This window comes from Rhyacophila brunnea, unplaced genomic scaffold, assembly GCF_057557595.1.
Source record: "Rhyacophila brunnea isolate RB1 unplaced genomic scaffold, BYU_Rbru_1.0 scaffold_5, whole genome shotgun sequence".
Classification (NCBI taxonomy): domain Eukaryota; kingdom Metazoa; phylum Arthropoda; class Insecta; order Trichoptera; family Rhyacophilidae; genus Rhyacophila; species Rhyacophila brunnea.
In genome coordinates this window covers 31,377,617-31,405,252 of record NW_028233170.1, presented here as the reverse complement: position 1 = coordinate 31,405,252, position 27,636 = coordinate 31,377,617, and the positions used below count along the sequence as shown (strand labels likewise).

The 27,636-nt window shown below is 33.5% G+C and overlaps 2 protein-coding genes across 3 annotated transcripts in view; one reads left to right on the top strand and one right to left on the bottom strand.

Moving 5' to 3' along the window:
• The window catches only part of LOC147066298 (protein O-glucosyltransferase 2-like), a 218,508-nt gene that overhangs the window by 189,894 nt on the left and 978 nt on the right, over window positions 1-27,636 (bottom strand). The window contains exons 3-6 of the mRNA XM_085956021.1: window positions 25,085-25,541; window positions 24,261-24,498; window positions 20,664-20,963; window positions 18,701-18,896 (exon numbers count right to left, since the gene is read on the bottom strand). Of these exons, the coding sequence (XP_085812147.1) occupies window positions 18,762-18,896; window positions 20,664-20,963; window positions 24,261-24,498; window positions 25,085-25,541 (1,130 nt within the window). The 3' untranslated portion in view covers window positions 18,701-18,761. The remainder of the gene's footprint in view (window positions 1-18,700; window positions 18,897-20,663; window positions 20,964-24,260; window positions 24,499-25,084; window positions 25,542-27,636) is intronic.
• On the top strand, window positions 5,591-17,741 carry CYLD (ubiquitin carboxyl-terminal hydrolase CYLD). Of its 2 annotated transcripts, none has more exons than XM_085956018.1 (9): window positions 5,591-6,341; window positions 7,101-7,289; window positions 10,040-10,236; window positions 10,924-11,112; window positions 11,991-12,146; window positions 12,760-13,057; window positions 14,630-14,778; window positions 15,608-15,791; window positions 16,501-17,741. In XM_085956018.1, exons 1-9 carry the CDS (start codon window positions 6,080-6,082, stop codon window positions 16,692-16,694), a joined length of 1,818 nt encoding a protein of 605 aa, XP_085812144.1. In that variant the 5' UTR covers window positions 5,591-6,079; the 3' UTR covers window positions 16,695-17,741. The 2 variants fall into 2 exon arrangements, with proteins under 2 accessions (XP_085812144.1, XP_085812145.1); XM_085956019.1 differs by lacking the exon at window positions 5,591-6,341 and adding an exon at window positions 6,821-7,012.

Sequence of the window (27,636 nt, the reverse complement as noted above, 5' to 3'; positions counted from 1 at the left end):
CTTGTTCGCGTATGGTTACTTATGAATAATAGGTATTGTTTATAATCTATAATATACATAATTCAAGTAAACATCTATGGTGTAAATGTCTAACATATTAATATGAACACCTTACGATATATAAATGCCGAATAATGCTTATCAACACTTTGACAGATTGCCATTAGTCTATGGATCGTCCGAATCAGTTTGACGTTTCATGTCAAACCATTTCTGATGGTCCGAAAACGGTTTGATTTTCAATGATACACTGAACCAAACGTCAAATCTCAAACCATTTCCGGTCAACTTTTTACTCATACAATTTGTATGTATATTGTCTATGGTTTAATTTGATTTGTTTCGTTCGGGTTGAAAGAAACGAACCTAATGCCGGCGCTCCATTGGCACGCAAGTCAGACGATTTACAGTCTTCGGACTTTTTTTTCGCGTGGAGCACCCCAGGTCTGCGGACTTTTTAATCCGCAGACCAGGCTCGTTGGATTTCAAACATGTTTGATATTTTACTCGCCGAGCCGCTGAAATTCGTACGTTCACCACGCTTTACCGTCACATTATTTATATCTATGCCGACGGACGACAGCGCCATCATTATTTTACTGTCATTCAAAGTGTTCGGACATCTCACATCGATAACAACAATGGTAGATCTACGAGTGCATTCGAAAAGTTTCTTGGAAGATTTTATTAGTTGTTTTAAAGACAACCCATCGTTGTGGAAGACGACCAGCCCACTATACAAGAATCGTGATGCCAAGTCCTTGGCGTATGCGGAACTTTTGGAGATTTTAATCAAGGTGGAGCCGCAGGCAAGGGTCGACGATGTTAAAAAGAAAATACAGACATTGAGGTCGGGTTACAGAAAGGAGAGAAATAAAGTAAGGACATCATATCGAAGCGGAGCCGGCACAGACGCAGTTTATCTACCCAAACTGTGGTACTATAAAAATTTGGAGTTCTTGAACGACCAAATGGAAGGTACGTAGGAATGCTTTAAAGCTATTTATTATACACGTGCAGATTATGAAATTGTCGTACCTAGCTCTGAAAGTGACATCGCATTAGATTAGCTACTATTAAGCAATTAAAACATACAGCTATGAATCATTTCTAGTCACAATAAAATTTCTTATTCTTTGCCGAGGTAGGTAATAAATAATAATAATATATAGGTACGAGGGAATGCTTTAAGCCGCGTTGACACGGTCCAAGTACGATCCAAGTAGACTTGGAAAGGAATAATTAGTATGAAGATGTCTCATCCAAGTGACAGCTTCATACTATGTATTCCTATCCAAGTGACAGCTCCATACTATTTATTCCTATCCAAGTTAACTTGGATGAGTAGGACGCGGTCCAAGTAGCTTGGATAGGAATAATGAGTATGAAGATGTCACATACGAGTGCCATCCAAGTTTACCTGGATAGGAATAAATAGTATGAAGCTGTCACTTGGATGAGACATCTTCATACTAATTATTCCTATCCAAGTCCACTTGGATCGTACTTGGACCGTGTCAACGCGGCTTTAAAGCTATTTATTATACACGTGCAGACTATGACATTGTCGTATCTCTGAAAGTGACATCGCATTAGATTAGCTACTATTAAGCAATTAAAACATACAGCTATGAATCATTTCTAGTCACAATAAAATTATTTATTCTTTGCTGAGGTAGGTAAGAAATAATAATATATAGGTACGATCATGGCGGTGGAAGCGCGGCTTATTGAGTCGTGGTCGGGTCCCAGGTTCAAATCCTGGGTCTGACAAGTACACATTGAATTTCAATTTGTGTATGAGTCAGAGTATGGACCTAATATGTTGAGCAAGTGGCTGACATCCATTTCTCGTAAAAACAAAATCTGTCAATACAAACCTCCACTCCGTGGAGGTCCATATTATGATCGGACATGGTCGAAAGAAGAAGAAAAGAAATGATCATAAAATCAAAAATCGCTCGAGTTAGGTTCCTTCAGAGACAATCAATAAATCGTCAATCATCAATCAAAATTAATGGTACAGTTTGGTTATGAGGAATACAGCGGAAAACACATTTTGAAAATACCCGATATACTGGATTACACCAATTATACCAATATCAATATTAACCGTATGAAGGAATGGGTACTTAGGGGAGAGATAATAAAAAACAAGTTTGAGTATTATGTTGTATTTTAACAATTTATATTTTGTTTTACAGAATCGAGCTCAATATCCAGCATGGTGGACGATTTGGAAAACATGTCTCCTGATGAGAGTTACTCCAACTCGTTAAACAACGAAGATTGTATTGAGGTAAAACATTTTAACTAAATTGTTACATTGGTTTAATTTATCTATTGCTTATCATACTTTCTTGCCATGTGCAGCCCCGGTAGTATTAAAATATTTTTCGAAATCTCCTCGCGCTTTCTTAGCATTGGCAGTCGAGTTCCGATTAGTCGTTGCTTCCAAAGGCGCTAAGGTGTCCTGTGACCTCAGTCCGAGCTCTATTAAACCTGTCTCAGGATTTTCCCTATCAAGGTCATGAGAAGGAGTATAAGTATGTGTTGATTTGCGACGAAGAAAGTTGTGCAGCACACAGCATGCTAATACAACTGTATTGATATTTTCAATTTTCATGTTTATTGGAGCTTGAAAAATGCGGAATTTAGCAGCTAAAATGCCAAAAACATTTTCTATAATTCGCCTGGCTCTGCATGTCCGATAATTATATATTCTTTTACTGTGATTTAATTGCCTTTGTGAATACGGCTTTATGAAATCGTTACGTAATGCAAAGGCTTCATCGCCAATATAAACAAATGGCAGTGCATCAGAATTAGCAGTAGGTTTTTTTGGTGCAGGTATTTTTAATCTGCCTTCGTCTAAACGTTTGAAAAAATCAGATTTTCTCAGTACGCCTCCATCAGAAATACGTCCATTTGTTCCAACATCAACATAAATAAATTCATAATTAGCATTTGCAATCGCCATCAAAACAATGCTGTGGAAATGTTTGTAATTATAAAAGTGGGAGCCGGCGCCTGCAGGTGGCACGATTGCAATGTGTTTCCCATCAACTGCGCCCAGGCAATTTGGAAATTGCCATTTACTATTAAATTCTTCTGCAATCGTCTCCATTTCTTCGTGCGTATCAGGGAACTGCAACAAAAAATAATCAACATTTTATTTACAGATAGAATATTCGCCTTCAACATCCACGTTGTCGACTACTCCAAGGTCGAATCTCAATAGAGCACCAGAACCCCCATCGTTCAAACGAAAAAAATCGAATGATAGCGCCAACAAAGTGTTAGAATTAATCACCGACAAACTAAGCAAGACTGAAGATGAATTTGATGTTTTTAGCAAAATGATGGCCATGAAACTACGATCGATGTCACAGGGACAAAGATTGCTGGCCGAGAAGCTGATGCATGAAGTTGCCTTTATGGGACAAAGTGACAAAATAATGCCAGCAACTACTGTTCATACTCAACCAGTTTATCGTATATTAAGCAAAAATGTACAAAAGCCGGTATAATAAATTAATGTTTTTTGTATGAATAAATATCTTGTAAAAATATTTGTTTTTTTGTTTGTTTTTATGCCTATAAACCTTAGCTTAAGCGATACAACAAATGGTAAGTATTTGAGCTATGTTAGCAAACCTATATTATTATGTGGCCTCATTTAGAAATCAAATTCCATGCTTGCTTTTCGAAGAATATGACTAGTATTACAATACATTCAACAGGAATAATTAAGCAGCTTGCTTACAGCCTATATGGAGAGTCCTGGCTAGGTACAGCATTCTAATGGTCTATTGAATATTTAGCATGTCAACGATGGCCTTATTTGTGACTATATACATACCTATCTCAAATGCATCTTGTCTGCCATTCTTATGATGTTGCCGTCTATGATTTATATAGGTAAAACAATCCACTAAACGTTCACTTTATAAGACCAACCAATGTCTACTTGTTAATGATATATTTGTAAATTTGCCCAACTTTATTAGATGACGTATAATATAATACACACCTTGAAATATTCTCCTTTCAAAACGTCAATGATGACTTGGCAAGTTTCGGGAATTATCTTGCCCAGAGTTTGTCTTCCAATCGCAGTTCTATAATGCAAGTCAGTGAATGTTCCGCCGGCAGCCAAAAATCGCAGGGTTGCACATAATCTATCATGAGGAGAAATAGCTTCCCTCATCATAGTATTTTTTTTTTAATAAATGGGGAGACCAAATTATACAGTTCTGTGTATACATCCTCCGACATTCGCAAATAATTGCGGAAATCGCTCGGTTGCAAACGCAATTCTCGTATTAAATTTGTGTGGGATAATGTCGTTCGTTTCCTTATCCAATGTTTCACCCAGTATTTGTGTACCCTTTGCTTCGTTATTACATTATCTGCCACCCAATAACCCAAAAAACATTAAACGTCGGTATCATTTAACGCCATCACGATTTAACTGTCAGATATACGTATATTATCTATGCTGTCAAAGTCGACTGTTTTACTCGTCAAATTAATTATATACTCGTTTCGTTGAACGTCTGTTGGCCAGTAGCAGAACGTAGAAAAATCTGAAGACTTATTGTCGTCGGACTTTTGGCTCGCCAATGGAGCGCTGGCATAAGGTAGGTAGGTACCCATGTTATCAAATGTATTAATTTAAAAACCAAGTAATTTTTATTCATATACCTATTTACTCTACCTACCTACCCTTTATTAATTTAACCTACACAAAGAATTCAGACGAAACAACGAAAAAATATAGGTACCTAGATAAAATATTCATTAGATACCTAGGTAGGTAGATTCATTTGTACTGTATTAGTAAAAAGTAACTAGGTAGTTAGGTATGTAGATATCTGTAAAATTAATTTAAAAAAAATGTTTTTGATGTATATTATAATATAATAACATTGATACAATACAATTAATATCAATACCTTACCAATTACTGTTGTACGTCAATCTACAGCTCGATGAAGACTTTCCCAATAAACGAAATTAACCTACCTATAAACTTTATTATTGTCTCTTGAATGAATAATTATTATTATAAAAATAAATATGGTAGCGACCAGTGTTGCCAACCGTACTATAATTATAGTATTTGTACTATAATTTTGGTCCGCGTACTATGTACGATATAAAACAGGTATAGTACGCCCAAAATACTATAATTTTGAATATCGGAAAAAATATGTAAAAAATACTCAAATTTCGAGATTTCCGTTCTATAAATTGATGCAAAGTACTATAATTTCGCAATATTAGAAAATTTGGAGAACTTGGAAAAAAATTGCTCGAAAAACGTAAAAAAATCTCTTGATTTTGATTCAAAACAAAAATTTCTTGAATTCTTCGGTAATCATTTTTGGTCGGAAGAGGTACCTAAATAAAAGGGGGTCTCTCAGTCTTTCGAATTCTCCGTTATTTTTTTCTGAGATACAAAAAACTTATACATTTTCAACAGTGATGACAACGCGTACTATATTTTTTCCCCAAATACTATAATTTTGGAGGCTCTGTACTATAATTCCACTTTGAAAATATGGCAACACTGGTAGCGACTAGCGATACTAGATCATACCATACCTGTCAAGAAAAGGTAATTTTATACAGCCTACGTGTTTCTTGTTTCTGTGTTTTCTGAAATACAAACATTCGTAATTAAAATTTTTATGTTATAACAAAATGGTTTTTCGGAAGAGTTACCAAGAATTATTTTTCTAATTTAATTCTATATAAAGCGCCTATAAACATTCTTGTTGCCTTTCGGTAAATACTAATCTGCCAACAAACATGTATATTGTTAGGCAATCAAAACAATTATTATTAATTTAATAAAATTTATCTGTAGGTAGTATTTTGACAGCAGACTTCAATGTTCCTTATCTGTAAAAGATAAAGCAATTGACTCTTATCGGTGTGATTAATCGTAGTGTAAAACTATATCCTTCAGTAAGGGAAATTATTGTACGTCGTCATTCACTCGATATTATTTTTTCTTCATCCATGTGAAAATAACACAGTTAAATGACACTAAAGAAAATACGGTAAATGAATGGCTACAACTGGTAAATCATTGGTGTCCGATTCGAAAACAGGTAGATATGAAACCATCCCAAGAGTCGCACGTATGATTTCACCAGCTCAAACCAATACAAGAGTCAAGTCTCTGAATTTATTGACTCATATCAGTCATGATAAGAAGCGAGGAAACAAAAACAGACCTGATGACTTTGACAATAACATGGTAAATGAACAAAATTACACTGATGATTTCGAATATGCCAATCATATTTCCGATTCAGGAAGGTTGAGGGGTAAGAAAACAAACATTAGATTTTATAAAATTATTTTTTCAAACTATTTACAATAAAATATTTTGAGTTAAGTTAAGTTACCAAGTGTAAGTAGGCATATTATTGGTGTTCGATTACCTACTACATATAATTATATTGATTTAATTAAATTAAATTATTATAGTTACCAATCTATGTAATTGTTGTTTATAGTAAGTAGTATAGACCTGATTACCTATACAACAATGTTTTAAATTATTTTCATATCATTGTCATGTTTTATAAAATGTAAATATTCTTGCGTACAAACGCTGTGAACATTATTTCAAAATTATTTGTGAAGGTTATGATGAACATATGTTTTAGATTAAAATTAATATATAATATAAATGTCTATCTCACACTGAATACGTTTATAGTGGAAAACATTCTGCTTAGTCTCTACATTGCTTGTATTATTAAATCTGGCAACGTGTTCAGCCAGTGTCTATTTTTAGCCTAACATGCATGTAAATTCAGTAGGAAACCAAAATAGAGTTTAAAACAGGGATCTAAAATGGAGCAGTGTGTCAAAAAAAGCAATATTTCTCAAAACATTATCATGGACTATTACTCCAACTACGACGAGAATGTCTCCCTTGACAATATACCAGTGTTTGTGCTTGAATTTGGAAAAGATGAAATTGTCTCAAGTAAATAATGACACAATTCTACTTATCTATACCGTGCGTGTGTGCGAAACATATTAGTAATTTCTAATTATATTATTTCTGCTTACAGCTATACCGAGCACAAGTGAGAGTGAACAAAAGAGTAATATCCACTATGATCTTCCAGAATCACCGCACTTGATATCACCTGACAACATGATACTAAACTCTGACATCGGCGTCGGATCTATGGTGGAGGTGGTTGCAGATCCATCAAACATATTTTACGGCGTAGTTCGTTGGATCGGATATACAGATGGTGAATATTCACTATTTCTTTACAAAATAAATACTTACACTTCTTTCGAAACAATTTTAACATTCATGTTTTGACAACTGTCAAAACTATTTATTTTGAAAAACTTACTGTTATGATGTTAAGTGTCATGCAGTAATTTAATGTTCTTCATCATTTTTTCTAAGCGGCACACTTTATATTGTCCACGGTGGTCGCGCGGCTTGAGCGTTGGACTATCACGCCGTGGGTCTCAGGTTCGAATCCTGGGTCTGGCAAGTACACATATTGTTTTTCAATTTGTGTGTGAGTCAGGGTATGGACCTAATAGGTTGAGCAAGTGGTTGACATCCATTTCTCGTAAAAAACAAAATCTGTTAATACAAACCTCTACTCTGTGGAGGCCCATATGATCCTATTAGGATCGGACATGGTCAAAAAAAAAAAAAAAAATAATAATAATAACAAGACATGGCACTCCCTATAAATGATTGCGCATCAAATTCTTCTCAAATTGTCTTAAACTAGACTCAGTTCAACACATTTCTCAAGTAACAAGTTTTCAGTACCTAATACATTTGATGATCTGATCTGATTTCAGATACTGTTGAAAAAATACATATAATATACCTAATTGCTACACATTATCTACTTTTTTTAAGATAGCTTTTACAATTCTATGTAGATCTGGATCGCCTCACTAAGAGGTTTCTTAACAGATTTTTTTTTACAAGATATAAATGTTGGTCACTTATTACGTCCATACTCTAGGTCCATATATAATTCAAAAACAACATGGGATTAGAACCCGGAACCCAAAACATTATAAGCCTGACACATAGCCGCTCGGCCATCTACATAGGGTTTTGTAACTAATTGAATCTTTGCAGAAAGGAATTATGGTGTGCAGTATTGGGGAGAGATAACTCTGCTATATTGTAAACATATTATTGTAGGTAATGATGATTCAAGAACACCAAAATTCAGTTTCGCAACATCCATATTCTATTACACATGAGCTAAGATAAACAGAATCATAACCGATTTCCAAATTGCTTAGTGCCATGTTTGTTGCTGATGGCAGCCTGCTTGCTCGATCCATGATCATTAGTTTTATCTTTTTGTTTTGTCTCAGGGCAAGGCCCATCAGCTTACTCTGTTTCATCTCTATGGAGGAGTATAATATATTGTAAACATATCGCGGCTTAAGCGTTGGACTATCACGCCGTGGGTCCCAGGTTCGAATCCTGGGTCTGGCAAGTACACATATTGTTTTTCAATGTGTGTGTAAATCAGAGTATGGACCTAATAGGTTGAGCAAGTGGCTGACATCCATTTCTCGTAAAAAACAATATTTGTTATTACAAACCTCTACTCTGTGGAGGCCCATATGATCCTATTAGGATCGGACATGGTCAAAAAAAAAAAAAACAGACTGACAAAGTTTAGTGTGCACTATTTATGTCAAATCTTAACAGCCTACCTGGCTCTATATTACGACCATGCACCCTGGATAAACGTCAGATTTCTTTGCTCAATACTTGAAAGCATCTAAGCGAGATTTTTTGAGCATAGACAATCATGGTAAAAACCGCTATTATATGGCAAAAACGCTATTATAAGCGTAGACAATAAGTACAAATATAAAAATCATTTACAATGTATAAAATTCAAACATTTTAAATTAATAAAATTCGCCGTTTTCAAAAATCAGTATAGCATAATAGAGTTCGCCAATGCATTTCATAAAATTTAAATAATTATAAAGTAACCTAAAACATTCGTGCACACACCAAAGCAAATTATTCGCAGCGAATATTCGCCAATCAAGCTCGTATTGGCTTACTGGAAAGAGCATGCGACGTTCAGATTTCGGAAGGGAATTAAGTTATTATCTTACAAAGTTCAATATGGAGCGCTGCGATTGTTTGACGTTTCGGTATCGAGCATTCAAATAATATATCAATAATTTTATATTATTATTGATACAATTTGTCTCCGACACTGCCATCCATTCGCATTTACCCCGTCAAAATAACCCGAAAAAAACACCCGCATCGATATGGAAGGTCCGGTCAAAAGAGTCAAAACAATCACTAATCAAAGAGTAAATAAAAGCCATTCAAGCCATTTTCACTCGTACTTCTTATTTTATTGATTAAATTTGAGTCGGAATTATCTAAAATAATAACAATATCGCTTAGTTAACACGGTTAAATTTTATATAAAAAATATTGTTATCTATAACGTTATTTTGAAAAATGTTCCTTATTTTCGCATACTTACCTACCTATTTAGAGCGTTTTATACGAAGGTTTAAGCACGAGTGTCTTTGTGTCAAAGGTTACTTTATAATAATTTAAATTTTATGAAATGCATTGGCGAACTCTAATATGCTATACTGATTTTTGAAAACGGCGAATTTTATTAGGTAATTGAAAATGTTTGAATTTTATTCATTGTAAAAGATTTTTATATTTGTACTTATTGTCTACGCTTATAATAGCGATTTAGCCATACAATAGCAATTTTTCAATGATTGTCTATGCTCAAAAAGTGCCGCTTAGATGCTTTCAAGTATTGAATAAAAAAATCTGACGTTTCTCTGCGGTGTACTCTTGGTAAATTGAGCCGCCTACCTCGAGCCCCCACCACTGATATATATGTATAAGATCAAATCGATTTATTTTATTTAGTATTATTTGATACATCAGCTAATTGATATCTTCGTGATACGATATTATGTTATTATCTTAAAATTTTTTCTTCTTCAGAAACGGTCTATGCGGGTATAGAACTAGAGGAAGAACAGCCTGGTTTGAGTGACGGGACACACTGCGGAGAGAGATTCTTCACTTGTCCGAAAGACAGAGGTCTCTTTGTGCCTCTCTCTCTGTGCCGGAAAGATGGCCGGTTTCAAGATGTGCCTGTCACGCCGCAGCCTGATGCGGCATCAGCTGACTTTGGACAGGTAATAATATTAAATTATGCCTCTGACTATAATATATCATCTCTCCATACATCATAGAATTCTCACTATAACACGATTGTTAATTAGTTAGGTACTTACATAAAAAAGTAATGGATTTTGTAAACAGATACTTTGAATATAAACAGGAGTTACCTAATTTTACATGCCGGAACCATGCGAAACTATACAGGAGAGGCAAAACATATCATCAATTTTAATGACGGCAGTGTCCTTACTTTACAACGAAAACATATGATTTTGAAAAACATAAAATATGTCATGTCATTCACATACATGTTCACCTATTAATAAAATCATATAAAAATAAAAATTATCTATTTTCAATAAAAAGAATGTTATATTTTTGAATCTCATGTATTCAGTCTTGATTAAATAAATATAAATTAATATTTAACTACAAGTACAGGTTGTCATAAGAGATTACTCCTGACACCAGTTATAAATCGTGTTAGTACTAATATCATCACCTTGATTTAATTTACAATTATTATTCGCAAGGACAGTTGGATTAATAAATGTTACAATGAAGGGTTTTTTCCAAATCACATATCTCAATAAACAGAATAGAACATACAAAAAGAATAATCAATTCCCTACAAACGTCATAGACGAATGTTATTGCATGCAATAAATGACTTGACTTATAACATTTTTCTTTTTCTTTAGATGGATTGTCCAGTTGTGCCCGGCTGCATTCCCCCGTTAAATCACACAACTGACTTGGAAGGTCTGTGCGGAAAATTCAGAGGTATTCAAGGACATCACAATTCATGCTATTTGGATGCCACCCTATTCTCCATGTTTACCTTCACGAGCGTATTTGACTCACTGCTGTTTAGGCCGCCAGATTCTTTGGTAAGTAATGATGTCTTCCTGTCTGCATTATTAATTATATATGTGCACAATCCTCATTGCTCATATTTTCGAAGATTATTCCTCTCATTAGACTGTATATCTCTTCTAACGTAACGCATGTTTTGTAAATAATTGATTGTCAATGATTCATATTTAATCATATTTAACATTAACTTCCCATCTAGTTCCAAATTTGAAACAGTGATTTTATATAAAAAAAATATTGAAATACTCATTATATAACAACAAAAACGGTGAACGGTGGGATTTCAGATACTAACCTTTTGACAGAGGGTCTCCTGGACTCCGGGTCACTCGCACACTCGGTACGTTTAGGATGGGGTTGAGTTAAAGCTTGTGCGGGGCTGGTCACATTGTACTTAAAGATTATTGGTTTAGTTAAAATTAATTGTTTATTTGTTGATTGTCAGCCTGGCGGCAGTCATTTTGACGCTAAATTAAATTACTCAAATCAGTTTGTCTCACTTACCCTCAATAAATTGTATCTTAAGACTATAACGGTTCTGATAAAATCAGTGATCGTTAGCTGAACATTCCTCTGTTCCTAGGATTATCTGGATCAGTAACATAACGAATTCCACAAGCTCTACTATGGTCCGAAAACACCCTAATCAGCTAAATTTTTTAATCAGTTTTTTTGACAAAATACTGCTTAGAGGGTATAATCATAACTCAACTCAATTTTAACCAAAATTAGTATTGATATGATTTTACCATGGACCTTATCATTTAATCAGCATAGCACTTAATCTGTAGTTGATTGATCTAAATAAAAGAATTTTTATCATCTTTAATTAGCTGTTGGAGTTTCAAAGCATCCATCTGTATGTATGTCTATAAATATATATTCATTTCAGGATAATGCTCATTACGAAGAAGTCCAGCGTGTTTTAAGAGAAGAAATTGTAAATCCGTTGCGTCAAAACTTATATGTTAGAGGCGACAGAGTTATGAAATTAAGGAAACTGTTGGAAAAACTTAGTTCAATATCTGGTCTGACTTCAGAAGAAAAGGTATCTATCGCTTTGAACAATAAATTAGTTCAAAATATATATCTATAAAAATTATAACCTTGTTAACAAATTGTATCCATTGACCAACTAATAGATAATAGTCATCATCATTTACGGCACTACAGCTCTTGGTGGGTCTTGGCCTCCTTCAAAAACTTCCTCCATCCTGGACGATCCAGCGCCGACATTATCCAGTTGCTTTGGCCGAACATTTTTAAATCTCCTGTGGCCCAGTCCAGTCATCTCAATTTCGGCCGTCCAGGTCTTCTCTAGCCATCGGGGGTTGCGTACATATCCTGCCTCCGGCTATACCGATATAGATAATAGTAAACAGATATATATAGAGATGAATGTGGTTGAAAATAAATGTATGCTACCAAATTCTACCCTCACAATAAGGATTTTCACAGCTTTTTTATGTATTTTGTATTGTACACTATATAATATATTGTACATGTTGTTGAAAAATTAGCTCTTTGCAATAGCAATAAGGGTGATTGTTGCAAACAAACCTAAACAGCTAGCAGCTTATTAGAGAAAGTTTACAGGGAGCCTTATAATTTTTGCATGACTACGCTACATCTAAGAAGCTTATAATTGTCTTTGTTTTCAGGATCCTGAAGAATTTCTTAATTCCTTGGTTGCGCAAATATTACGAGCTGAACCATTTTTGAAACTGAGTTCCGGGCAAGAGACTTTCCATTATCAATTGTTCGTGGAGAAAGATGAGAAACTGTCTCTGCCGAGCGTTCAGCAACTTTTCGAGCAAAGCTTTTTGACTTCCAATATTAAATTGAAGGAAGTCCCCTCGTGCCTAATTATACAAATGCCAAGATTTGGAAAGTCATATAAGATGTACCCGAGAATATTGCCCTCTCAGTTATTAGACGTCACAGATGTTATTGAAGATGGTAAGTTTTCATTTGTATGACAATATTTTTCTGTACGTTTGAAAAAACGATTAGCATGCCGAATTTGTTATTCCCGCCTTTGATCTAGAAGAAAACTATTATTAGTATCTTGGCATATGGCACATTACAATTGTTATTAGGTATCAGTGGCGAAGGGAGGAGGTAGGCTGTTAAGATCTGCCGTAAATAGTGCACGCCTAACTTGGTTAGTCATACGTATTTGTTCTCATTGAACTAAAACTGCAATTTACAGATGGTGTTGGTTAGTTTTTAAAATTCAATTAAACCCTGTGAAAACCAAGCCATAACAGATAATGGTCAAAAAATACCTGTCTATAAAATATCTAAAATTATACAATTAAAGCTTAATGAATTTAAACAAATTAACCAACAACTTATTTTGTATCGCTGAATCAAGGAAAACAAATACGGTAAAACCTCGTTAATACGAATGTCACAGGACCGAAAATCAAAAAAAAAATCGAATTACGAATTATGAAATGTATGGGGGAAAAATATAAAAAAATTGAAATCTTTTTTTTTTGATTTTCATTAATATTGCTTCCGATCAGAGATGTGCCTACCAAATTTCCAGTTCCGTGAGTGTTAATGGATCATAAAATGTCAGGATTATGTTAACACAATGCTTACGGGCCCTTTTAATTAATTTTGTAATTAACGTGTTAATTTGCATTTGAAAAGTAATTAGCAAAAACACAATTTTGTGCGGCCCGTAAGCATTGGGTTAATTAGCTTCTTAAAATAAGTAATTTATGATGTTTTGAGAAAGGTCTGTCACAATTTTCATTGATGATTGGCTCATGAAATAGTGTACTTTATTACTATTTATTGAATATTTATATATGCCAGGACTATTTCTAAATATATAATTTCGAATTAAAGGTATGGTTTTATATGAAAATAATGTTCAAGGGACTTTTTTTTTCGTGAAAATTTCGAATTATCCGTGTTCTTATTAACGAGGTTTTACTGTAAGTATGAATGAGCAAGTGTGCACAATTTTGTCGGATAGCCCAAAATGTACCAAAACTATTATGGTTTGGTTTAGTCTGGATTAAATTTATTTTTAAAAACTAACAAATACTAATTGTAGTTTTAGTTCAATGAAAACAAATACTTATGACTAACAAAGTTTAATGTTCACTATGTCAGATCTTAACAGCCTACCTCCACCCTTCGCCATTTTAATTTTATAGTTTATTTAGTATTTTTTCGAATAAAAATATCAATCGCATTAAAACACTTCAAAAGAAATATACTGCAATTTACGATGACTAGTACTAACTACTATCAATCTAAGTGTCCAAAAATGGAAAGTGAAAAAAAAATTTCACTTCTGTAGTCTGCTTTCGTCACACACTCATTTTTTCATAGCACATTATAGTTTCGGATATTTTACTTTGACATAAATTATGGTCGATTACAATAATATTATTATATGTGAAAGACTACGTCCAAATGGCCACAGGTGTTATTTATGCAGGACGCCACCCTTTTTCTCATATTCATTCACCCTAATATCATATTTAGTAACCATTGTTTTTATTACAGCGCCTAGACAATGCACAGTTTGTGGGAAACTTGCAGCTTTTGAATGCAGAGAATGTTTTGGACAGTGCGGAGTCGGGTTAGAAAGTACTTCCTTCTGCCAACCTTGTTTGGATACCGCTCACACACACATAAAACGAGTAAATCACAAGGTAAATATAATTTTATTATTGTCAGAAAATGAACCTTAGGCGTAAAACCCACTTAACACAGCAAGTGGGGCTCTCGCGCAAAATTTCACAAGTGGCGCGTAAATCATCGAAAATACAACGTAATCAAATACGCCAGCGCACACTGAATTTGACGACGCATTATGCCCGCCTGCCCCATGAGTCATCGTTTTTTGGCTTCTCGGCGATACGAATGAACGAAAATACAACGTAGTCCATTCATTGAACACGGCGAGCAAAATCACGCTCTGGAAGCGTCGTCGATCAACGGGCGAGAAGCCATTATTTAATAACAGAGAACTCATTGTTTAATTTTATTGCGTGTCCGATATTTCGCTGGTAGAATAATGTCATCGTGAATATTAATTACAAGCCTCGAAATAATATAATATTTTTATTGCTTTGTTATGAGAGACGCTGATAATAATAATTATTTTGTGCTTCTTGGGCCCCTTATTACATAGGTGAAGGGTAATGCGCGGGTGGGAGGGGGCCTACTCAGTAGTGAGCGCATCGAGCGCTTTTTTGGTGGGCTTTATGCCTTAAGCTTTAATTACACAAGTAGACTTACAGATTCGATGACTCACGCCGATCGTTGTAAACAATTGATTGTGATGGCATCTGTCGGTTTTTAGTTGAACCTTGCTTACCTCAAAACCACGTGAAATATAAAATTGATAATCAAGACTGTTTTGCTCAAGTACTCCTGAAATATAATACATACTACACCGCTTCACACGTCTTGACGGTGTATTATTGTGTTGGTAACACTGTACCTTGATAATCTCAATTATCTTTGTTTTTGTTTCAGCCAACCGTGCTATCGGTCCCGTCAGATTTCACAATAATGGCGGAGCACTGCCCTGTCCCCCGCCTATACATGGAACTATTTGCGGTTGTCTGTATAGAAACATCACATTATGTTGCATTCGTTAAAGCGGGGTCAGGTCATGAAGCTCCTTGGTGCTTCTTTGATTCAATGGCGGACAGAAAAGGTCAGTGTACACCGATTGCGCAATCTCTCATGTCACGCGTAGTATTAATTATCGTTCAGACAAAATGAAACATTATCGAACAGTTTCGCAAACACATTTCTGCCGAAAGATTATGAATATGGCATGTATTGAAATTGTCGAATCCTGGTATTTACGAGGAATGGATGGTAGCCACCTGCTCAAACCTATTAGGTCCATACTCTGACTACAAACACAAATTGAAAATTGATGTGTATTTGCCAGACTAAGACCAGGATTCTAACCTGGGACCCACGACATTATAAGTTGACATGGAAGGTACTCGGCCACCATGATTCGCCTTTTTTCTTTGTTACACAGGTTTTATTCCAGAGTCAAAGATATCTTTAGACATTCTGTCTGCAGATGTGTTCATAGCCACACAGAGATAATTAATTGATGTATAAACAAAAATATTCTTCAATAAACATTTGAATCAACTTGCTTTTTTAATGAATGGGGAGGGGGAGTTAAAAATATGATCTAAGTTAAACAGGGGTTTGAAAAATTTCGTGATAAAGTGTAATGATGGAGTAAAAAAATATCGAAAATCGTGTGATGTCATTTATGGATGACCCCTTATTATATGTACATAATCAGACTCTTACTAAGATATCAAAGTTTATCTTACAAAGTGAAAAATTAATTATGCTAACAGTGGGGTCTTAATAAACCCTTCTTCAAATTTTAGGTGAACAAAATGGCTACAACATTCCAGAAATAGTCCTCGTTGAAGATATTTCCGATTGGCTGAGCGAGGAGGGAGTGCGAGCGCTCCATGAAGCTGCCCCCAATGACCGGATGCTCCCTGAACATGCCAAAAGACTCCTCTGCGACGCCTATATGTGCATGTATCAGAGCCCCGACGTTAGTATGTATCGGTGAATATTTTGTAACCAATTAACTGTATTATATTATCTCACTGTCTTAGGTGTAGACCTTAGTTCCAACATGAGGGTTATATTGAGACATAACTGTTTTTAGATATTTGCAGATAGTATTGTAAGAATAGTTTTTTTTTCGCGTTGCGTACTTTGTTGAAATTTTTTTCAGATTAGACAATTTTTGACAAAAATAATGATGGAATTATCGGTGATAATTTATAACGGAGGATTTCCAAATATTTTGTCCAAATTAAAGGATTTTCATATGTCAGTTATAGTTGCAGTTTGTCTAACAGAAGATTTATAAAAAGTTAAATATGATTCAATTGACATCTGAACAATTACTGTGTAATTCTGTGTTCGAAACGAAAAAGGTGATAAGTCTTATTAATTGAATATGTCATATTATGTTTAAGCATAATTTAGAAAAAGGATGAGGTGGATCATCAAAACACCTCTGAAATACTAAATTTCATACAGTAGTCCAAAAATCAATTTTCTTTGGCTGTCCTAAAAAGTAGATGGTGATTTTAAACTTATCACCTTTTCCCCTTCGCACATAGAATTGATTCATAATCGTTGAATCACAAACTTTCTTAACCTTTTCTATCCCTCCCGACATTACTATTGCATTATCTGATGGGCTCAAATTTTTAATGATACACATTGAATGTAGAGCGAAGCTTACTACAATCGCTGTAATACCGATAATTTGTCGCCTAGTATTTCATAATTATTATTCAAACAGATGTCACTGTGTGTTTAAGCTTTTAGATTATGCAAATCAATTGACAGTGGCTAATAATTTGAGTTTAAAGTCAGGCGAGATAACTCGCGAAAATTGTATGTGCGGCCTGACGATCACGGCCTCATAGAGCGAGATAACTCGCTGAAGTCATAGAACCGGTTAAGGTGTCCTACTTTATTTGAGATATTTATTTATTAAATTGTATTTACTGTGCATTTTGAATACTTTTGTATGTTTCTAGGTAAATGATTATTACATATTTTATAATGCTGCTGTTAATAAAAAAAACAATTCATATTCATGAAAATATTTTATTTAGTAAATTAGTAAAAAAAATTACATTACAATAAAAATTGGATAACAATTCAAATGTGGAAAATTCATCATTTTTATTATCATTTTTTAGCAATGTGTAGGATGATTTTATAATTCTTTGGTAATAAGTAAATTATTGAAATAAATTAAGAAAAAATCTTTAAAACATGATTTCACTTATTAGCTGTTTCAGTCAATTTTTATTTAAGTATCGTCTACTAGAAATACTTTGTAAACTTAATGCATATTCACATAATTTTTGGTTTCCTAGTACGTATGCAAAATATACATATACTGTTTCATAATTATCTAATATTGATTATTTTTACCTCTGAAATTATTCAAAGTTCTATAGCTGTATTGAGACTCTTGTATGCATAAAAAATGCCCTAATATTGAGGCAAGCGTTAATAGTATTAAAAAATAATTAGAAGCTAGTAAATTATTGTAATATAAAAAAATATTTTTAAACTGTTGAATTTTAGCAAATAATTGATTAATTAAATTATCAAAAAAATACTAATATGTATGTATGTAAAAATTATTAAATCGCACTTGGAATGATGTCACTTTACATTGTACACAATAATAATATGTTGTGACATTTATAAACTTTCAACGACAGAGCACATAACTGACAAATAATGACAAAACAATTAAAATTTAACAGTTTTTGCCTGACTGGATTGTTTGTTACGCCTAGTCCAGACCGAGAACATCTATACGAGAAAGTTTTCAATTCCTTGGCAAAATACATGAACACATGTATCAGAATATTTTAAATAGTTTTAATACAATCTTCACTTATTCACGCACAGATGCATTTTGGTCTTGACTTTACAGACATTCAGTAGAATGCAATGATCTCAGAAACTTCTTTTTTATCCCACAATGTATGAATAAAATCACTTATAATATCTGTTGAATTCTAATTTAGAAAGTACCTATGTAAGTATTACTATTCCTGTGCTCTTTTTAATATAAAAAATAATGGTTCTAAGAAAATTATAATTCAGTTTTTAACATCATTTTCTTTACCACACCTTCACAGTGACATTTGTCAGCCTCTTGAACCTTTTGCTCTACTTTTTCCATTCCTTCATAATTTTGTATTGGCTCTCCGAGTCGCTTTGACCACTCCTGCAACAATCATCAAATGTTCTATGTCAATTAATCTTTACCCTTGAATATTACAAACATTGAAAAGATATCAGCCTATCAATGTTCAGTATGTAAATGGATGAAATATTGAAAATTATGTAATTGATTTTTTTTTGTATCATATCTTATTTTGGTTTTGTTAATGTATATAACGCAAAAGTTTGCCGGCACGTTTGTATTTTTATAATCATTGTATCGATTTTGCAATGCAATTGGCTCATGTTTCGAGTCTTAACGCATGTCACGATAACGCCATAGTGCATTTACTTTAAACAAAATTTATATAATATATAACTATGATATATTTGTATTATGAACGAATGTATGAAAACGAGCTTTAAAACACCAATTGTTGAGAAAATGGCTCTAGAATTTCATTCGACTACCCCGCAATAGGCGGATATATTGTTTGATAATAAAAAGTTGATATGGAATTACATATATTGTAAATTATTATGAATAGTCAATCCACTTAGTATGTGTTTGTTTCACACATCGCACTGTTCTCACAATGTCAATGTGATAATTTTCATTGTTAAATTATGTACATGAATGTGAAAATATACAGATAGTGATTCAAGGAGCGGCAGAGCCTTGTATGTTATGAAATTTTTGATGTTGCAGTATACAAATTTTGTGTGAAAATGTTTAAATGCATACCACATAATTTGTATACTGCAGTAGTGCTTTAATTTTTAGATAAAATGTAGGATAGGTTAGTACTGTACCTATTGTATATTATTCAAGATCATTTAAAAAAAATATTTTCAAGAACACCCGAATTTTATTCCAATCATTTAACTTAAACCCTATATTTCTTCTTTAATCATAGGGCTAATTAAAAGAGTGAAGAGTTATAGATTGATTAAGTTTTGTCACATACAAAGTAATAAGTACATAATCTATACCAGAAATCAGCATCTGGCGGCCCATAAATGGTTCACTGTACTAACTAACATGCGGCCTGTATGTTGAATTATTTCAACAATAATGTATAATATATATTATGTATATGAATAAAAAAATAATAAATATAAAACAATGACTGAATAAAATCTTCATTATTGCAAATCCATAGTTGGACAGCAAATACAAAAAAGTACTTTTGTTGGTACAGTAAAACCTCGATATGACGGACAAAATATTTGGTTAAAATGTAAAAATTGTTAAAAACACCCTATTAGTGTTATACATGTTTAAATCCAAGTGTCACAGTTTGTAAACAATGTTCTGTGCACGATAAAAAGTGAAATAGCAGATGAAGTTATGATCTTGGAAAATAAGGATGGAAGTGAAGATTGCGAGGAAGAAGAAAAATAACACTTGACAATCTAATAACATTTCTTATTGACTATTCGTCAGATAACAAAATTCAATTTTAGAGAGTACTGTTTTTATACACCTCTTCACCCGCATTAGTCTGTTATATCGAGGTTCTATTGTATTACATATTGAATACCTTACTAACTAAGAGCACGAAGTAGACCCATAGGGCGCGTCCTTAAGATACCTGCCCATAAAACTAACCAGCACCATCTACAATTTGATATGTATGACTGATATAGTTTAGTGTTCACTATGTCGGATCTTAACAGCTTACTTACCTTCACTCCTCGCCACTACTGTCAAGTCTGCTAAGACAAATGCCGAATATCCTTATATACAAATGATTTTGATTTCAGGATCATACGCCAACCCGAACATTCACTCTAAACCCTGAAGGTAAAAAAAACTGTTAGACCTTACCTTTAAAGCCATCGCATAATAGCAGATGATATCCTTTGGCATCAGTTGCGCTCTCGTAAACTCTTGAGCGTTTTTCGAAATGGTGCGGGCTTTTTCATCATTGTCAACAGCCCATAAAATCTTTTCTGTGAGATCAGATAAGTCTCTCTTGAACGGAAGGTAGTGTTCCCCAGGTTTCAGTTGACGATAGAAGTGTTCGTAGTAAGGAGATTCCTGTTTGAGCACCAACGAGTCACCCGCTAACAAATATGGTAAACGGTAAGCGGCCACAGTCCCATCAAGGTTAATCAGATATTTGAACTGCAAAATTAAATAAACATCAAATTCTATGAAGGCAATCATATTCAAACAATTATATAAGACAATCTGAAACGGAATACATGAGGTTATTTAACACATTTGATAATTATATTATTGTAGATTTTTGGTTAGTATGTAGAATATAAAAGGGTCCTCATGAATGACCCCGCTCATAGATGTCTCGGTCTGCTCATGCAAATTTCTTTTTATTGTATTATCATTGTTGTGCGAACACAATCCAATAATTTTATGACATACTATAAGCCGCCAGAGGTTATTGTAAAATGTAGTCTATTGGAAAAATTAACTCCACCTACATTACGATACGGGTGATTATTGCTGATTTTCATTAATGTATTTGGCCTATTCTGCTAGCGTGTCCACTTCAATATTGAGATCTTGTATCCGATTATTATAATATCTATGAGGCTATGACAAAAATTAATTTGCAGTACTCCAAATTAAAGTATGTATATACTAAAAACCAGTGGCGGCTCGTGGATATTATATCTGGGGATGCTGCGGATGATTAAAAATAAAAATAAATGTTTATTTGGATTATATTTTACTATTAACATCAAAATTATTAAAATTAAACATTACATGTATTTATTTCATTATAAAACTGATTCTTCTGTCTTTTTTCCTTGAAAAAGGGTCTACCATCTTTTCGTTGCTCTCGACAGCTATCGCGCCGTGCATCGCGTCGCACTCATACACCCGCACACAACACGAAATACTGGCAGTACCAGACGAAGCTCCTAGCTGCGAGCCCCGCGCCCCTCCTTCGACAACATGAGCATATTCCATCGCAAATGGTACTGCACTAAATCACGCGATGCTTCACTTTCTGATATTAGTATCAAGGTGTATGATAATTATTGGATGTATCGGTGCGCGGGCGAGCTTAATACACGCTTAAATAATATTGATATTTTCATATAATGTACATAAATTTATGTATATTATAATATTACATTTTTCTCAATTTGCTTGGGGGTGCTGCAGTTCTGCAGTGCATATGGACAAGCTGCCACTGCTAAAAACTATCTTTTAATTTATTTTTGAGTATGTCGAACTACCATGCACATCATCAGCTCTATTCCAACATAGCAGATGACTCCGAAATCAATAAAAATAGTGATAAAAATGCTATAACATGATCCAAGAGTTAACTATCTCGAGGTATGACCTGCCAAATGCTTCTTAACTGTACCCCTGGCAGCCGCGCTAATTAATTTGAGCGAGATACAAGACAAAGATTTTTAACATGAATTGTATTTGGGAAATATTAATACTCGCATCGCAACACTAACGCCACCGCACCGCCCCTAGTTATAGTTGCTGGTATTATACGCCTACAAGTTGTCAAATATCATTGATTACACATAATAATTTCAACAAATTGCAAAGACAATGTACAATAATATACAATATTACACCCGTCCTCTTTTTGCACGGGGTATATGTACCAAAGACTACCGTGTAAAAAAAGATAAGGTGCCCATACAAAAATGGTAGATACGTTCCATTACTTAAAATCAACTCAAAATACGAAATTCTTGAACTCAAAAATAAATCTAATTTATGTATTATTTATACTTACATAAAAATACATAGTTTTCGAGTTAAATTAAATTTAGCATAGAGAAATATATTCACTCAGTGTCGCTACTTGACAATAAACGTGCCCGTTTACTGCTATTTTTCGCTGGCGAAAAATCACTCATCGCTGGAAATATTTAATTACGCTGACGCCGAAACACGCGGCGCATCTCTCCTATTGAACCCAAAGTGACTGACTAGTGGCGTCATGTATGTACGTTTGTTTGTCTGGGCGGCATCCGCTGACAACATATGTATGCACCAGTGGCGTGCGGTCCATTGCAACGCAGTTTTTTGATACATATGTATTTTTATTCTTTTTAGTTTTTTTAAACCATGTTGAAGCAAAAAAATCAGTGAATAAAAACCAGTCGATACTTTTTTTAAACCGTGTTATTTCGAAACCGTGCAAAAAGAGGATTGGGTGTATAATACATACTAAGCAAATTTGACATATATTATTATAAACGCGCTATTACAGTACAACAATAATTACGATATAATATAGCATAGGCATGCACAATTCTAGTTCGAAAAGATGTTACCCTACAGCAGTGGTGGCGAACCTATGACATTCGTGCCAGTGACACGCGAGATGATTTTGCATGGCATGTGAATGTTTTATTTTGAGAAGAGAAAAAAATACCCATAATAAAAATGACAGATTATATTGTATAAAAAATAGCAGGCAAAGAAAGCCTTCAAAAATTAACATAACTTTTAATGTAAATATATAATGGTATAGGTTGGTCGTTAGGCTTTACGTGTCACATATAATATTATCACACTAACATTAGCAGGCGACGGGGAAGCCACACTGCGAACATCTGATTTTAATAGATTTACAATACTTGCGACTACTGTAACGAGAGATTACCTCATCCGATCAGAGCTATTTTTTGTCATTTTGTACGTAAAGAACCTAATTAAGGCCATGCATTAGTTGAGGCACGGCATCGTTGCTAGGCGATGTGCGGATTGCGGGTCGCGGGTGAAAATGACGCCTGTCAAACGAAATATTATTTCTCATATAAATCCAACATACGTCCATTTTATGTTCTGTTTATTATTCTATTAGTATCAATAATAATATATTCATTGACATGTTTGCTTTTTAAAGTAAATGGGTAAAGTTTTTAGTCATCTTTACATGATTTTAGAATTAATTGGCCCGTCGCCATCACGCAGCAAAGTGACGTGCGTCCGACTCCACGTTCTCTCAATGAATGCGAAGCAAGTACAAATTTTCGTCGCGCGTACAGTTGAACATTATTTGGCGTTTCACTGATGCGTCACCTTAAGTAATACAGTAAGAAACAATTTCATTTCTACCCACAAAAATAAGAAACAAAAAATTGGTGGAGCTAGTAGTAGTAATTCTGGCAGACAGTTTCAAAATTGGTTAACCGAAATATATGGCGTTATTTGAAAAAAGTGATAAGCTATAATGTGTGCTATGTTCTGTGAGTGGAATCTAGAATATCATCATTTTAATAAGATTCTAAAAACACAACTTTTTCCCCATGAAAAACTGCTTGACAGTCAAAAATAATATTTAGGAAATTTTGAAACAAGTACTTAAAAAGGTTCACCAACCCTGCCCCATAGGGTTAACTATAATGTTAAGATACTTGTACAATATGGACGCCGTATGAAATGTCTAGTTGGAGATAGGTATCGAGAAAAACTTACGTCAAAAAATTTGAAGAATGAAACACGAGGCACAATGGGACCATAAATATGTTCTTCATTTTTGTAGAAGAAAAAGTTTGTCAAAGAAACATTATACAGATCCGTGTGCTGCCTTGCAATATCAATCAAATCCAGTCGCTCCCTTGAGGAATCCCGGCCGCGCCAAAATGCCCGGGGATATTTTTCTGTCCATTTTCTTCCAATGTTTCCTTGTATGGATAACATATCGAGCATAACTCTGTAGGAAAAAATATTTTTAAAGACAAGGCTAGAAACAGTTTTCAATAATAAAACCTGACAACCGACGAAAACATTGTGTTCATACTGTCATTTGTAACTTCCTTCCAAACCACTAAAAACAAAGAAACGTGGCTCGAAAATGAAGATTACTGAAAATAAAAAAAACCATTTATCATGCATGAGGTTTTTAAATACCAAGTAAAACAACATTGCACACTTTACTTATATGGCATGAGCTTGCTGTGAATAAAAATCTGTTTCTGCCTTAAGGGCCAGATGCTTAACCATACCATGAATTTATGATTATTAAATTTATAACATACTAGGCTTTATACTTTTACCATTGTATGTCAATTAAGTTATATTTTATAATTTTTATTACTGTTGTATTATTACTATTATAAATTTTAAAACTGGCAGCACCTTCAATCAGAAAAAGCAACGTTGGAATTTTATATATTATATCATTTTTCTAACAACATAAATGTCGACTATGCAATGAGTTCATAATTCGTTAGTTTAACATAACGTCGACATCTTATCATCTGACCCTAAGAAATTGGTTGATTCAAAAGATTTATCACCTTCCCATATTTTCCAATGTCGCTTCAGTTATGTCATAAGTAGGCAATACAATATCATGAGTATCAGTGCTGCCGCACCATGAAAATATTGGCACCAATTTCCCGTGGTTTTTGACCAATGGCCAATCGCCCAAATTCATAAAGAACGACATATCCGGCAGAGTCACCTTTCTCAGTATGGAAAGAAATACAGCATCAGAAAACACGTGAAACCCAACATGTTGGCCGTAACATTGTCGGTATAGCTCGTTATTCTTCACAGCGTAATGGCACAGGCTGATGCTTCCCGGGCGATTGTAGTGGAGTTTCACATCCTCTATTACTCGGCTCATGTTCACATCATGAAATGGCTTCATATCAGAATTGATTTGTTCAATTTCATTAGGACACTGATATGCTTCAGCCCATGAGGAAAAATCGCCTGCCGGGCAATTACAATTATCATGAACGATTGGACCTGTTAACAAGGTAATTTGTACTATATTTCAATTCTCTATAACATGATTAATACCATATCAAAGATAATTTTTTTTTAAATCTATAATATATTGCTGATTTCATAAAAATAAACTATTCATACACGCATGGAATAATAATTATTAGGTAATACCGGAACAAAAAAAATTAAATCCTAACAACACAACTAACATAATTTTTGATCTCACAGTATAATAAAAAGTATAGATACTTTGGTCGCAACCTTTTCAAACTTATGGGCAGCATTCAACTTTTAATAATTTAAGTAAGTGTTTAAGAGGACATCTAAATTGCAAATAATTTATTTAGGTACATACTTTATTATCAATTTTTAATATGAAGCAAACATGATATAAAATTAAAACTGAATAAAAAAAATATTATCGAGTAAAAACAATAATAATAGATCGCTGCTTAACATGGAGTTTTTTAGCTGTTTTTCTATAGCTAAATTATCTGTATCCACTTGGAGCCAGCGGCAAACAAATTCTGAAAAAAGCCGATATACTGGATTATTTGTTAGGTTCGGATAGGTTAGGTTAGGTTTTTATTCTTGAATTCATGAATTTTGCCAAAATCGTCTATAACAGCGTTTCCCAACCTTTTTTGGCTCGCGTACCACTTGGTAGTACATCACGCTTAATTGTAGCACTTCGTAAAAATGATTGTATTTCGAGAAATTTGTTATTCTATTTGCATTGTAAATTTTATAGGGTGACTATATTTCCCAGAACTCAATTTATTTAAGTTTAAAAAAAAATACCAAAGGTTTTATTTTTTCTGATAAAAATGAGACATTTGAACTTTACATATCACGAAGTTTTTTTTTAACAACTAATTTTTATTAAAAAAAATTTACATAGAATTAAATTTAATTATTTGCATAAAAAAATGAAATGCGCCGCAGGCAATTTTTTCCAAAAATTACCGATATTAATAGAAAATATAATATGTACTTACTTATATAAAATTAATTAAACACGGTAAATGTAAAAATTCTTCTGATGAAAACGAGACAATTCACTTTCATTTTTACAAATTTACAGGTGAAATTTTTGTTTTAAATATAATAATATTCATGAAATTGTATTTAAAAATATTTTTATTACCGAAATTTTCTATTTATTATCGAAAATAATAGTTATGAAAGTGTTGCGATTATATAATACATTCTTATCAAGTTATAAGTTTAATTTCTAAACAAATTTTACGAAAATATAAGCACAATAATATAAGCAAAATAAATGTAATAAGTAAATAAACTTTAAAAGTGCACTCCAAAAATACGATATTGATTGTTGGATTTTCGATCATCGTCTGTACATATTAACAACTGTACTTATATTGTTAATTAAAATTATGAATTATAGAAAAAATACAATAGTTAAAAAGTTATTTTTATGATTGATTTTTTTTTACTTTTTATGTCCGCCATTACTGATTATTTTTCGCGTACCACCAACTATCCACTCGCGTACCACAGGTTGGGAGCCGCTGGTCAATGAAAATTGGCGCAGTTCCCGCCTGGCTTCCTGTAAACCGACTTGTACCGAAAATTTATATTCTAATGGATTTAAGTTTTGTACTATTCCATTTGAGTCGTTTTTTGCGACCCAGGTTTCGCCTTTCAGCATCTTCAAGCACTATGTGCACTCACCAAAAGGTAAATACACACTGACAATGAATACAATTAATTCTAACTTATATAATAAATTAATACAATAAAGTAGGTTTATCACCTACCTATTAAGTAAAGAATCATAATAAAAAATATATATAACAAAACAAATTATGAATAGTTGAAATGTTAGTAAAAAAACCCCTATGACTAATAATAGAAGTCTGTTGATTTGTTTACATAACCTACATACGCATTTTTCCGTGTTGTATGTAATTATTCATCTTAAAATATTGGTCAATGTATTGCTTTTAGTTGCTTATATAAAATTGACGAAGACTTATCTTTCTATAGGTATTTAATGCTAAATGATGTATTCAAATCTCTGCCTTGATACAGCAAGATGTGCGATACGTGAAACTGAAGTCGAATTTAATTATACAATATCCCATCCTAT